The 14,306-nt window shown below is 39.0% G+C and overlaps 1 protein-coding gene across 2 annotated transcripts in view; it reads right to left on the bottom strand.

The window, feature by feature from the left end:
- The window catches only part of Arhgap20 (Rho GTPase activating protein 20), a 53,471-nt gene that overhangs the window by 24,864 nt on the left and 14,301 nt on the right, over positions 1 to 14,306 (bottom strand). The window contains exons 2-3 of one of the 2 annotated variants that reach the window (XM_090319557.1): positions 14,117 to 14,199; positions 3,198 to 3,362 (exon numbers count right to left, since the gene is read on the bottom strand). In XM_090319557.1, the coding sequence (XP_090175683.1) occupies positions 3,198 to 3,362; positions 14,117 to 14,199 (248 nt within the window). The remainder of the gene's footprint in view (positions 1 to 3,197; positions 3,363 to 14,116; positions 14,200 to 14,306) is intronic. The other variant, XM_090319558.1, reaches the window with a different exon arrangement.

The raw sequence follows: 14,306 nt of genomic DNA, 5'->3' as shown, positions 1-14,306 counted from the left end.
TTTAAGTTGCTATGCAAGGAGTTGCCATTTAGCAAAACAGTGTATAATACAATCTCTCTTGATCAGTCTTACCCATCCCTCCTCCAAAGACAAGAACATCTCTTTGCCCCACTCCAGGCTGAAATTGGAAGTCTCATTACAGAGCAAGGTATGTGGGAATGTGTTTTTAGAAGACATCAAATGAAGGATTTCCAGAAGCTTCCTTGTACCGCCTGGCTGCTCAAGTTAGCGTGCTGATAACTTCATCTTCCAAATAAGGCTGCTTTTCTTAAAGACAGACAAGTAGCCAGCTGTCAGTGGCTCGTGCCTAGCTACTCAGGAGGCTGAGATCTGAGGATCAAGGTTTGAAGCCAGCCCCAGGGAAAGAAGAGTTTGTGAGACTCTTATCTCCAATTACCTACTTTAAAAAGCTGGAAGTGGAGCTATGGCTTAAGTGGTAGAGCACTAGCCTTGAGCAAAAGCAGCTGAGGGACAGGGACCAGGCCTGAGTTCAAACCCCAGGAGATACACACACACACACACACACACACAAAAGAACAACAGTATCTTTTAATTATTTCATTATTTTAGCTTTACAAGGGATTCTTATTGTAAGTTGGTATAATTATGGGCAATGCATGAGTGTTTCAGTTTTAGGTGGCTGTCACAGTAGATTCTGACATGGTTGGCCTTTAAAACTCTGGATGAAAGGTTCATTCCTTAGGCCTGCATTTGTGACAGAAAATATTCATAAACTGGCCACACTATTTTTTGATACATTGAGCATTATAGATTTGGGTCAAACACTTACCTGAAATTTCCACCTGCTACTACAAAAATTATCATTTCATTACTTTAAAAAAATACTTGAGTGGCTGTATAATTTATTGACATGTTGAAAAAAATTGCCATCTTATGTCAGATGTATTAAAGAACTGCCTCCTTTAGAAATACAGGCTTTTGTAATACAGCTTTGAACTGAGTTGTAGCAAGACTTTCCAGCATTTATTAAAAACAAGTTATTTTAACTTCTTCCTTTCTTTTTCTCTTTAAAAAATTTTTTTTGGTTTGGCCATTTTCTCTTGTGTTCTGGCAAAAAAGACCAAAAAAAAAAAGCCACAAAAAAACAAGCCCCCAAACAAAACAAAAAACCTACAACCTAAAATTAGAACCTACAACCTAAAATTAGAACCTAAACTAGAAAAGAATAAAAAGAGAAAGAGAATAGAATTGACATGATTAACATTCATCTCTGGGGACCTGGAAGATGACCTACTTTTAATCAGCAGTAAAATTGCTTTTTGACAATTTCTCCCTGAGCCTCCCTTAGGCCCTCTGATGTGAAAACATCACATATTTTTGACCTCATTGACACATGTCACACTCATGATAGGTCTGAGACTAGTTCAAAAACACTGATAAGTATTTAAAAAAATACCCAAAGAAATTTAGAACCTCTTATACATAAGCAAATGGGCAAGAGACTATGTTACCAAAAGCCAAATAGCTTACGTATCAGAGCTGCAATCTAAACTGGGGAGGGAGTAGTAAAAGGGTTACATGATATTTGCCAGATAGAAGGTGCATTAATTCACATACATTGATACCCTTCCACATGTCTTGGTCCCCATGTCCCTCCCCCACCTCACTCAGTTCTTGATCACTACCCTCCCATTCCATCTTCTATCTTTGGTCTATTTTCTTATCTATCCAGAGAACTAAAGGCTTTTTAAAAAATTATTATTGATATATGAGGAGTTACAGTTACATGAATCAAATAATGAATAATGAGTACAATTCTTTCATTCTCTTTGTTTTTCCCTCCTGTCCCCATTCACAAGATATCCAGTTCATTTTCCAAGGTGTCTAGTGAGTATCACTGTTGTATTTGCTCATCTGTGTTCCACCTTTTATGTTTTCTCCTTTATCCTCCCAAGTACAAACAGACAAGACAGAAGAGAAAGAAAACAATAACAGCAACAATGGCAACTGGAAACAAAATGTTCCTTGTTTCCTTTTCTGTGATTTTATTTCCTAGAATAGGAAAGACTTTCTTGGTAAGACTATTTGCTTATTATGGAGACGGGAGAGAAAAATGTTAGGAACATGGATGTATATAAAATTAGGTGAACTAAGCTGACATGCTAGCTCCTGTCTTTAATTTCAACTACTTGAGATGATCGTGGTTAAAAGTTAGCAAGAGTCCATCAGAGGCAAGAAGCGGTTATGCAGTGCAATTCCAACTGCAGTAAGACACAGGAAAGAGAACCATGGCCCCAGGCTGGCCCGGGGCTCATAACAGAGAAAACCAGCTGCCTTCTAAATAATTAAATGCTTGTAAAACAGATCCCATCATTAAAAAAAATGAAAGTCCCTAATTTTATTGGAGAAACTATTTATCTTTCTAATGAATATCAAGAATGGTTGGGGAGGCCCCATCTGGCTTGAATATGTGTTCCAATTTCGTACAGGAAAGAATGATAAGACTCGAAACAATTTCCAGCAAATACGGTCAACATCCAACACAGAACAGAACGAATGTAATATTGGAGCAATAAAAGGGGCGCTCTCACACATTTCCCCGCTGCACCTGCTCCAACTTAACTCACATTAAAAAAAAAAATGTGGCCACAGGAGTCATCATTACCCCCTGCAACTTGCTCCTGAGCCTGAAAAGTGGTTTCCGAAGGAAGCCTGAAGATAAGCTGAGAAAATACCAAGTGCACATGCGCCCTTCTACCCGCCCTTGTGACTGGAACTGTGAAGTGCTCGTCTCAAAGTACTTCAGCAAAGTCAAACGTCCAGGATGAGAAGGGCCATGACAGGCACAGGTTTGGTACTGCAGAGACTGGCTCTTCTTGGTTGTTGTTTTATTTTAGAAAAATGTAAGTTCTCATCCCCCCCGCCCCATAAAATATAAAGCTCTTACATTAGAGGTTAAGCTACAAAAGAGAATGACTTCTTCACCATGTACATGTATTTGGGTCCTGGCACAAATAGGAACCCAATAACGTTTTGGGGGGACAAGTTATTTAACAAGATACCAAAGAAAAACTCTAGCCCTCTTTTCTCCCCCCAAAGCAAACCAAACAGAAAATTCCAAATGTGCGCTATCACAGCAGAAGGTCAGACATTCTTTTCATAAGCTTCGAGTAGTAGCTCTATTAGTGGAGATGCAATTTTACAATAACGCGAAAAGAGGCTCGCAATACACTCACTTAATTTTGGTTGCCACGAACAGATCGTTGAAGAGGAAGAGGTGCCGCTCCTGCCTCTGCAGGCCTCTTTTGAGCTCCACTTGGCCGTCGATCAGCAGAGTCCTGTTGGAGCACACAAATGATGACAGGAATGCACACGTGTCGATGCCGGCCGAGGGACTGTCCCTGGAACAGGTCACATGGCACAAATCAACTCTAAGACGACGGTTGTTAAACATGACTGCTTATATAGTTGGCCCTTGGAAAGGACTGGATGCTGCAGACCCAGTCAAATGGTCAGAGTTAAGACAAAGGTTTGTAAAATTGTTGTTTACAGTGGGCCAGGAAATATAGAACAGTGTACATCTTCAAATGCCACAGTAGTGTTTTTGCTGATGATATATACATATATGTACTTATATGCATGGATATATAAGCATTGGTTTAAAGAGTTTTATATGCCACAATAAGCATCTCAACACTCAGGTTTTTTTTGTGTTTTGTTTCCTTCTATAAACATATCTTTTCAAATTGCAACCCCAATCAGCGCTTCCTGCTTAAAAATATATTCCACATTAAGATGACTCTGAAGTATTTATTTTCACTTAGCATGCAATGGCAATGTGTTTCTTCCAGTCTCTCATAGTGTGGAAATGAGGGAAAACTAAGATTATAACCTACAACCTATCCTCTTTATATGGCCTGGTGAGTATTTACAAGTTCTGATTAACACAGCTCTTCAATGATTTAATGAAGATGGCAAGCAGAGCCTGCCACTTTTCCAGTGGGTTAATGACACTATGAAAGGCAAGGCATCTTAGGACAGTATTTAGTTTTTGCTTTTTACTTTTAGTAGAAAGTAGCCAACAGGGGCTAGGAGTTTGGCCTAGTGGTAGAGTGCTTGCCTAGCCTCCACAAAGACCTGGGTTTGATTCCTCGGTACCACATAGGCAAAGAAAAGCTGGAAATGGTGCTTTGGCTCAAGTCATAGAGCATTAGCCTAAGCTCAAGGACAGTGCTCAGGCCCTGAGTTCAAGCCCCAGGACTGGCAAAAAAAAAAAGTAGTTAACAGAGCCGGGTGCTGGTGCTCATGCCTGTAATCCTAGCTACTCAGGAAGCTGAGGTCTGAGGATCATCGTTCAAAGCCAGCCTGGACCTTAAATCCTGTGAGACTCTTATCTTCAATTAACCACCAGAAAACTGGAAATGGCTCTGTGGCTCAAAGTGCTAGAGCACTAGCTTTGAGTTGAAGAGCATAGGGACAGCACTCAGGCCCAGAGTACAAGCCCCACAACTGACAAAAAACAAAAAAGTAGCTAACAGCTTCCCTGAAGCCTGACCAGAATAACTTCTCTTGAAGACGCTTATCTCCAATTAACCACCGGAAAATGAAGTAGAGCTATGGCTTAAAGTGGTAGAGCAGTAGCCTTGAGCTGAACACAGCCCAGGCTCTGAGTTCCAGCCCCATGATCAAAAAACCTTCAAAACAAAACCCCTCAAATCACTTTCTAAAGCTTTTCAGAAGGACTGTGATTTGAAATATTCTGGGGGAAATATAGGAGAAAGGCAAGTTGGAGGAAGGGAGAACCATGGGGGAGGAGCAGGTAAAAGCATATTAAGAACTACTAAAAATAAAGACAAAAATAGTAGATGAATTAAGAGTGGGCATGACAGGGGTGGGTTGAGGTGGTGAAATGAAGGAGATATAACTATATGAAAAAAATAATCTAGCTTCTACTTCACTTTCATGTTCATTCAACAAATAATCGATATGAGCACCAACCTATGTTTGCTAGGCATTGGACTGAACAGTGAAAGCATGAGAGAGATTTTATTCCTTTTCTCAGGAAACTTTGAGTATAGTCTCTGACCTCAGTCTCTAGCGGATAAGACACTGAAACTCACTGTTCTCAGCCCTATTTTGTTTTGCCATTTTGCAGAAAGACAGTAGTCATGAAGGCTGCAATTCTGGATATGCTTCCAAGGTAGAACTTAATAGGATTTGACAGTAAATAAGCTTCTGGCATCAACAACTTAGGTGGAAGCAAAGATATGAAATTTTGTTTTTGATATGTTAAGTCTGAAATACCAATTAGGCATCAAAGCAAGTGTGTGAGGCTAGGGGAAGGGATTGGCCCCTCCAGGGAAGTGGGATAGATGGAGAATTGGTTCAAGTGCTGAGCTCTGGGTACTTTTAATACTTAGGAAAGAAGGAACTCAGTAGAATGAGCAGTCTGGAAACTCAGAAGACAGGGAAAAAAGGAGAGACTCAGGAAGTTAACGGTGAAGAAAAGCTGTTATTACAGAGAGGCACTGATGAAGACATCAATCCAATTTGGATTTACATTAACATCAAATTTTAGGTAGTTTACTATGCAAGGACACTAGATTCCATTTCTAGGAAAAATTATTAAAAAGATAATCAAAGAAAATTGGAAGCACACAAAAGAAACAAGTAAAAGTATAGATCAAATGGTATTAGATATTATTGAGTAGAATTGTTGACAAAGCCCTAATGGTATTCCTCCAATGTAATAGCTAAAATAGTGTGAAAATTTGTAAAAAAGCATTTTTATAGTTAGGGGAGACATTTTCAGGTATCTGAAATAATTCTCCATGATGTTAATAAATCATCTTTCAGAGGATGTTGTAAAAGATGTTCTAGATCTTTCTATTGGTGGGGGAACATGGTGAGAAGAAAAGGAGAAAGAGGAGGAGGAGGAAAAAGAGGAGGACAAGAGCAGATGTGTGTGTCTTTCTCTTAGATTACTGGCAGTAGAGGAAGTTGACTGCTCTGTTGGCATCAACCCAACGGAAAAACTCATATGGCACAAACTGAATCATGGCAGCAGCCATGGAAGTGAGCATGCCTCTTTACATTTAAAATTCCATTATTAAAATGTAAGAAAACAATTGAAGGCCACCTCCAGAAATAAAGCTATCTCTAACAAATTCAGCCCAGTGAAAACACAGTCCAGATTTCTACTTCTACACTCAGGTTTTTGAGACTCAGAAGTTTGTAGAGTTCTAATACAAATATATCAGAGCACTATTGTTGAACCAGAAATCCCAATTAAGAGTTATCCAATTTGCCCAATGCTTACTGGAGGTTAAAACATTAAAAAGCTGTTCTTGATTCCTTCCTTTTATTTCCCCCATCTCTATCTTCTTTTTCTGTTAATAAAAAATAGACAACAGGATTAAGCTCAAGAAGAATGAGCCTATTTCAGGGTCCAGGTGCACAAACATAATCATAAACTCATTTCTTATATAATTAATGAAAAACATATGTGTAGCCAAAAAATAAAGAGGAAAAAAGAGCAGTGGGGAGGGCTGGGAGTTTAGCCTAGTGGTAGAATGTTTGCCTAGCATGCACGAAGACCCAGGTTCAAAAAGCAGTGGGGACGAAAAAACAAAACAAAACCACCACCACAACCAAAAATAGCGGGAAGATAAGGAATAATTCACACCCAAAGGAACACTGTAAAAGCTCCATAAAGCCAATGAATTGAATTTGTAAATTTAGAAGAATTTTACTTCTTTAGTTTAAGAACAATTCAACAACACTCAGAATACATCCAAATTATACATTAAAATGATATAGTTCAAATTAGTCAAGATTCTTTTTTTTTTTTTTTTTTGCTAGTTCTGAGACTTAAACATGGAGCCTGGGCCCTGTCCTGGAGCTTCCCTGTGCTTACTTTTGGCTTTTTCTGTGATTTCACTGGAGGTAAGAGACTCACAGACTTTCCTGCCTCAGCTGGCTATGAACTGTGATCCTAGCTCTCAGCCTCCCGAGTAGCTAGGATTATGGGAGTGAGCCACTGGAACCCAGCAGGCTTCAACATTCATTTTTTAAAAATAAATGTGCAGAGCCGGGAGTTTGGCCTAGTGGTAGAGTGCTTGCCTAGCATGCACGAAGACCTGGGTTCGATTCCTTGGTACCACATACTTAGAAAAAGCCAGAAGTGGTGCTGAGGCTCAAGTTCTAGCCTTGAGAAAAATCCAAGGACAGTGCTCAGGCCCTGAGCTCAAGCCCAGGACTGGCAAAAAAAATAAATAAATAAAAATAAATAAATGTGTATACACAGTCTGTAAATTATTATGTGAAGAAGAGATTATTATGAAGAAATATGTGGCTATAAGTTTGACCACTGAGATAAAATGGAAAAAAATGAACTATATTCACTTATTACCATTTACTGAAAAGAAATATGTAAAAAGAAATATGAAATAAGAAAGAAAAACGAAATGAGAATCCATGGCTCGCACTTGTAATCCTAACTACTCAGGAGGTTGAGATCTGAGGATCATGGTTCAAAGCCAGCCTGGGCAGGAAAACCCATGAGACTCTTATCTTCAATAAGCTACTGGGGAAAATGTCAGAAATGATGATGTGGGCCAAATGATCGAGTGCTAGCCTTGAACACCAAGAGGCTCGGGGACAAAGCCCAGCTAGGCCTTGAGTTCAAGCCCCCGGACTAAGGAAAAAAAGAAAGAAAACGAACTAACCTGTAACAGCAACACTCAGGTCCCTGATTGTCTAAAGGACCGTAGGTATCACAGAAAAACAGATTGCAAAGGCAAGCTAGGAAACTTTTGGAAATGAGAGAAATATTCATTATCCTGACTGCAGTGCTACTTTTCTGGGTCTATAACATAAAAATGCACCATAGTGTAAGGCTTATATGTGTGTGCTTTATTGTATACAACTATGATTCAAGGAATCTTTAAAAAAATTTAAAAAGAAACCAATGAAACCAAGTAAAAATAACATACAGAAAAGTAACAAAATCAAAGCCCAGTACTCTGAAAAGTTAAATTGACATGCCTCTACCTAGTCTAATATAAGGGACAGTAAAAAAGGTGGAATAACTACTATCAAAGATGCAAGGAGAAATTTTATTGAGAATTTTTATGTACTGTAAAACCATAAAAGAGGCCAGTGCCTGGGCCTCTCGCTTGTAATTCTAGACACTTGCATTGCTGAGATTAAGAGGGTTACTATTTGAGTCCAGCTCTGGCAGAGAAATCCCCAAGACCTCTTTACAATCCGTAACTGGGTGCAAGGGCTTGTGCAACCAGAGGCTGAGTGGAAGGATTGTGGTTGCAGGTCAGCCTCGGGCAGAAAAGTCTGAGTCACTGTTGGAATTGGAAAAAAAAAAAAAAAACCCATGGCTAAACATTAGAATACCTGCTTAGCAAGCACAAAGCCTCGGGTTTAAGCCTTAGTATCCCCCCCCCCCACCGCACAAAACCCACAAACTCATTAAAAATATGTGTAATTTTGTATTTATTAAGTTGACAACAGATGAAATGGATTCATCCCATTGAAAGGCTAAACAACTAAAAGTGACCAATTAATTGTTCATTTTATCTATGAAAAAAATTGCCACAGTAATTAACAACAAAACTACCTTCCCAGAAAGAAAACTCAATTCTTAGATAATTTCACCAGTGTTTATCATCAGCCATTTTAGGAAGAAATAGGAGCATATTCTCCTAGACACGTAGGGCTTGCAGGTCCCAGATTCTTTCCCCTGTGGGTATCCTCAGAGGGTTGTTCATGACACGAATCCCTCAGATCAAGTGATCAGAGAAAAAAGGAGGGACTGAAATCCAGATGGAAGATCAGATTTTTATAACCTAATCCCAGAACTGACATACTATTTTATTGCTTACAACAGATCAATCTACAGGCTCACAAAGAGATCAGACAAGGAATCATTTGGGGCCACTATAGGATCTGGCTTACAAACGGAACTATCAAGAAATCACACAAGAGATCCCAGATAAGCAAATGTTTGACCTCTGCTCTGAACGGAGATACTTAGTCCTCAGCAGTGTGACACTGGAAGGTTTAAAGCATGGCACTTGTGCTTAAAAGAGCTAGTGTACAGAAAACGTTGAGCAGTTTTACACATATAGATGGAATCGTTTCTTTGCCATGAAATTTAAAGTACACTGTGTTTTTTAAAGTTATATGCAAAACCAGGAATTTGCAAAAGACCATCTATGTCAGTTTTCTATTTTCTGTGCTACTCAAACTGTAGAGTTGGGAGTTGGTGACAAAGAACAGGAAAGATACAATCAATTTATGCCTCCCCTACCCACAACTCTGCCAATCTTATCACACTGAGGCGGAAACTATCCCAGCTACAGGAAGGAGACACAATCCTACAGGCCAAAATGTCATATAGTGCTATGACAACAATGCATTCTCTATCTTCTCCTGGTCTGTTTACTCCAGAAGTCAATAATCAAGTTGGGAAGGCAAGACCTAAATCTAGAACCCTCCAATAACTAGACAGTTGATACAGTTGATAGCTGGAAGTGTGTGTGGGGGGGACATGGATTTTTAACCCATTTTTTCATAATTGGATTAATCAAAAATACACCCAACCATGGAAATATATGGAATAGACATGTGATATTCACGCTTTCAATAGGTCAGTCCCATTTTACAGATGAGTAAAGTCTCCTAAAGGTAATGTAACTCACTGAAGTTCTCACAGTCAGAAGGGTCAAAGCTCACTCCAATGTTGTACTTAGAATTCATGTGTTCTGCAGTACAACAATCTGAAGTGCCTCCTTAAGTTGTAACATCTGTTCTTCTGTTTCCTTCATGTCCTCTTCTCAAGGTTCTGAAGGAAAGTCAATCATGAAGTGCCAAAAACATTCTGGGAAAACCTTCAAGTTGCACTGGGAAGGGAGTATCTAGCTCAGTAAATACAGTAATGGCATCTCGGATGGCCTTGCTGTTCTTTTGGAGGAGAGCAGGGCAGGGAAAACAGGCATGCGCTAATGAGGCAGTGCTTTCCCCATGCCAAAACCAAAGATAAAATTGAATCATGACTGCAATTAGCAAAAAATAAGCTAACGTTGGAATGGAAAAATTAAATGGATGTGCCGTTTGCAAGTATGAAAAATAAACTAATTTGATCCTGTCAAAGTCCAGAAGGACATGGAAAAAAATCAATATAATCTAAAAATCTCCACCCAGAATTGCAACTAAAGAAATAGCATGCATGCAGGCACACACACATCTGGCCATTTTGAAAGAATCTAAAGAGTAGTTTGAAAAGCATCAAAAGCACTATGGGTATCTGGGAAGCCTACTGCCTGACAAAACTCATGTTACCACTTTTATGAAGCATCTTTCCTTTACATTTGACTTTCACAACTTGGAAAATTTTTCATTACCGTGATAAAAGGGATCTTACAGGCTACAAGTCTTCATATACGAAATTTCTAAGTTAGTACAATTTCTTTAGGGTTCTCCTTGAATCCTTGGGAACATCTATGGATTTCTCAGTTAAAAATGCCTCAGAACACATTATCCAAACATGTAGGAAATAGACCTTTTATAGACCCGATCGGCAGGCATGTAAAATAAGACAGTGCAAGGAATAGTTTCAACGTGGGGGTTTCCTGAGGTAATACCTCCAAATCATTTAGGATCATTTTGAAAAGGCCTTCATGATTAAACAAAATAAATTCCTTCTAAACTGAGAACTTTATTCAAATGTATTTCTCTAGGAAAACTCTATCTAGGTACAGAAACTTCCCAGAATTCTAAGAACTTCCCTTTTTAATGAGCTTTTTCTTTATGTCATAACCAAGTGCCATTGTATCACTATCACTATCTTAGAATCTCAGCCTGGTCCTGCTGTATATGACCACGACCCCACATACATACATATATACATACATACATACATATATACATCATACATCATACATACATACATACACACACACATACACCCATGCACACACATAGTCTTGTTCAGACCATCTCCCTTTCTACTGTGTGCAAATCCCTCAAATCCCTCATCATTCCATTTCTTGTTCTATTACCAGATTAGTCCAATAATTGTAATAGTAGCTCATGGAGCAAAAGATAAATTACACTTCCAAAAGAAGGAAGTGTATTTGTATGCTGGAGGGGTTTACTGAGGATTTTCACTAACTTTGCTTTCCCAGCATCACTTTCCTAATGAAAAGAGGTAGGCAAATAGCTGGAATTTCATGAGAAATTCCCTATTCCTGTATCTTTGCTGAGACTCTAGAATAGAAGAATTTGGCTGAAGCTTGAAGGGTATGTGTTTAGGATACAGCAATTAGGATTCAGGGTAGAAGGCTTTTGAATGACTAAAATGATGACAAATAACAGTTATATAACTATAGGATCAGAAACATTTCAATCAATTACTCTAGTTCAACACTCATTTACCTTTTAGGAAAATGAATGCCTTTACTGCACATGTCCCAAGACTTAGCTGTGGGAATCACTGTACATTAACCCACACTATCCTGATGCCCAGAACGCATCACTGCTGTGCTAAGGACTGAAGCATCTGACTGTGATGAATGATGTTGGGACTGCTTATCTTAGAACACCTTAGTGTACTCGATTTCTGTCATGCACTGCACAGTACAGTCTAACAGCTATGCAGAGAAACCATTTCCTGCTGATGTAAGTGGTGATCACATACATTAAAAAAACCTAACTTAAAAATCTGAAACTTCTCTCCCCTTATATGCCCTCTAGTTTATCAAAGAACCAGAAAGGTTCTTTTGGGGAGGGAAAACACTATTTGAGGCCCAAATAGTTAACTTAGCCGCTCAGCTAAGTCTTCCTCCATCTTGAAATCCAGCTTGTTTGATAAACTTTTTTCTTGTTAAATTGAGATGCAGCTGCTGTCAGATGAAAGCCTTCTTTTAAACCCTCTGCAGATGTCTGCTTCTAGTTGGGTATTTTTTTAATCATCTACATGTTATTAATTGTGGAGTAAGGACTAGGTAGCATCAGTAGAAACAGTCCAGCTCTATGGCAAGGCTCAGATCAACTCTGGACAAAAGTCAAGACACATGAAATACCAAGAGAAAGAATGCTGCTGCTTTGTTGTCTGATTCTCCATTGTAAACAAAATCATTCATGCACAAGAATGGTGCCCTTTTTGCTTCTCAAGAAGTAGTCATGACTTAGAAGCAGGTATTAGGATTTTCCTCCCCCAAGTTCTACCTGAAATAGGCACCCATCATCTTGGACTTTAGAAAAAAGTTTGTGTTTCCAGCATGTAACAGATACAAATGCAAAAATTTGTATTGTGTTTGATCCCTGTGAAAAACAGCAGCAACATTCCTTAATAAAATAGCTTGTTTACAATACATAAAAATCTGACCTGTGGAATGTATTGAAAACATGCATTGTACAGTGATGGACAAAATTCAGACTTTCTTGCAGGTATCTTATAGTGGGATTTGATCTCTAGTTTGTTTACTGATTTTTGGGCCAGTATTGGGGCTTGAACTCAGGGCCATGGGTTTTCACTTGACTATTTTACTCAAGGCTGGTGCTTTGCAATTTAAACTATACCTCTACTTCAGGCTGCATGCTGCTTCATTGGACGTAAGAGTTTCTCAGATTTGTCTGCCCTGCATGGCTTTGAACAATGATTCTCAGCTCTCAGCTTCCTGAGTATGAGTCATGAGTCACTGGCACCTGGCTTGATCCCTAATTTTAAAAAAAGACAAGACACTAAAAAATTGATAACCAATCCTAAAATTACCTTCTTAGTGAAATTACAAATATTCTGTATATATTCAGCCTAATCACTAACTGTTACAGGTCAAGGTCTTATTATGCACTTATCTCCCTAGAGAAATCAACAGGGCAGCAACTGGTTTAAAACATACACAAAACTATTAGGCTTTTTTGATACTTCCCCAAAAATATCCTCCTTTAGTCTCACTGTGGGAGTGTTTAGAAACTTGTATAATTAATTAATTTTGCCAGTCCTGGGGTTTGAACTCAGGGCCTGAGCAGTGACATTGGCTCTAGACTTGGATCAAGGTTAGAGTTCTACTACTTGAGCCACAGCACCACTTCCAGCTTTTTCTATGTATGTGGTACCAAGGAATTGAAACCAGGTCTTCATGCATTCTAGGCAAGGACTCTACCACTAGGCCAAACTCCCGGCCCTGTTTACAGTCTTGTATAATTTATCATGTCCAAGTGTATTATTTTATCTTTTACCATCCAGTGTTTATAGATTTTTAGGCACATTCTATTTAAATAAGGGAAGCCATGAAACCTATGTTTCTTTGCCAAAGAAACACAGATTGCTTATTTGGTTCAAAGGGTGAACAAATGCAGCAGCGATACTCACTAGATACTAGGTTGAAAATGAACTCTACAACTTGTGGGTGAGAGGATGTTAAAAACTGGGAGAAAATGAGGGAAGAGGTCACACTGTTCAAAAAGAAATGTACTCATTTCCTGACATGCAACTGTAACCCCACTGTACATCCCCTTTACAATAACAACACAAACCTATGTATAGTAACAACATAAAGTATGCATTAAGACCTGTACAACATTAACTTAAGCTATTTTTCCTTAATGTTGACACAGTCGACCTATGATGAAGCAGTCACATGTGTGACCTGCTTATACTCAGTATATTTGGTATATTTAAATTTAAGAGGGGGGTGGTAAGAAGCTGTTCCATGTGACAAGTACACAAAATAATATACAGTTGAGTGGATTTTGGAAATGGCTCGAAACAGGGCAAAGCATCCATTAAAACATAATAAATACTTGTGTGTTTCTACAGGATATAGATAATAGGCATAGATAATCAGATAGTTTCCCCCCGTTTTGCAGATATACTGGACATAGGATATTTGCAAGTGATGCAGGAATTAAATAGCTCTGGATTCAATACACAGGATGTTTCATGGCTCACATCATCTGCATGAACGCTGCTTGCTGGAGTCCTGAGAAAAATCCAAACCAACAAACAAAACTCTCCAGACACCACTGGTGCATATAAATGAATGACCCCACATCTAGAAAAAATAAGCTATATATGTGATCTGAAAATACAAAGTTCCAAGCACTCCCAGACCAGTGTGCTGAGCTCTGTACTTACTTGGTGCTCGGCCGCTTCTGCAGGGCTTTATCTAGGACAAGCGATGGAGCACTCCTCCTCCTCTCTGCAAGGGTTTTCATTTTCTGTGGAGGTAATGATTTCAACACATGAGGACCAGATGGCTTGTGAGGGAAAGAATGGTTGATTTCCAGTCCAGTTCCACACATTTGGTTTTGCCTACTAAGGAGCC

The sequence above is a fragment of the Megascapheus bottae genome, chromosome 27, assembly GCF_031878675.1.
Source record: "Megascapheus bottae isolate mThoBot1 chromosome 27, mThoBot2.hap1, whole genome shotgun sequence".
Lineage (NCBI taxonomy): Eukaryota > Metazoa > Chordata > Mammalia > Rodentia > Geomyidae > Megascapheus > Megascapheus bottae.
The sequence above is the reverse complement of the archived record's forward strand: the minus strand, read 5'-3'. Positions and strand labels throughout refer to the sequence as shown.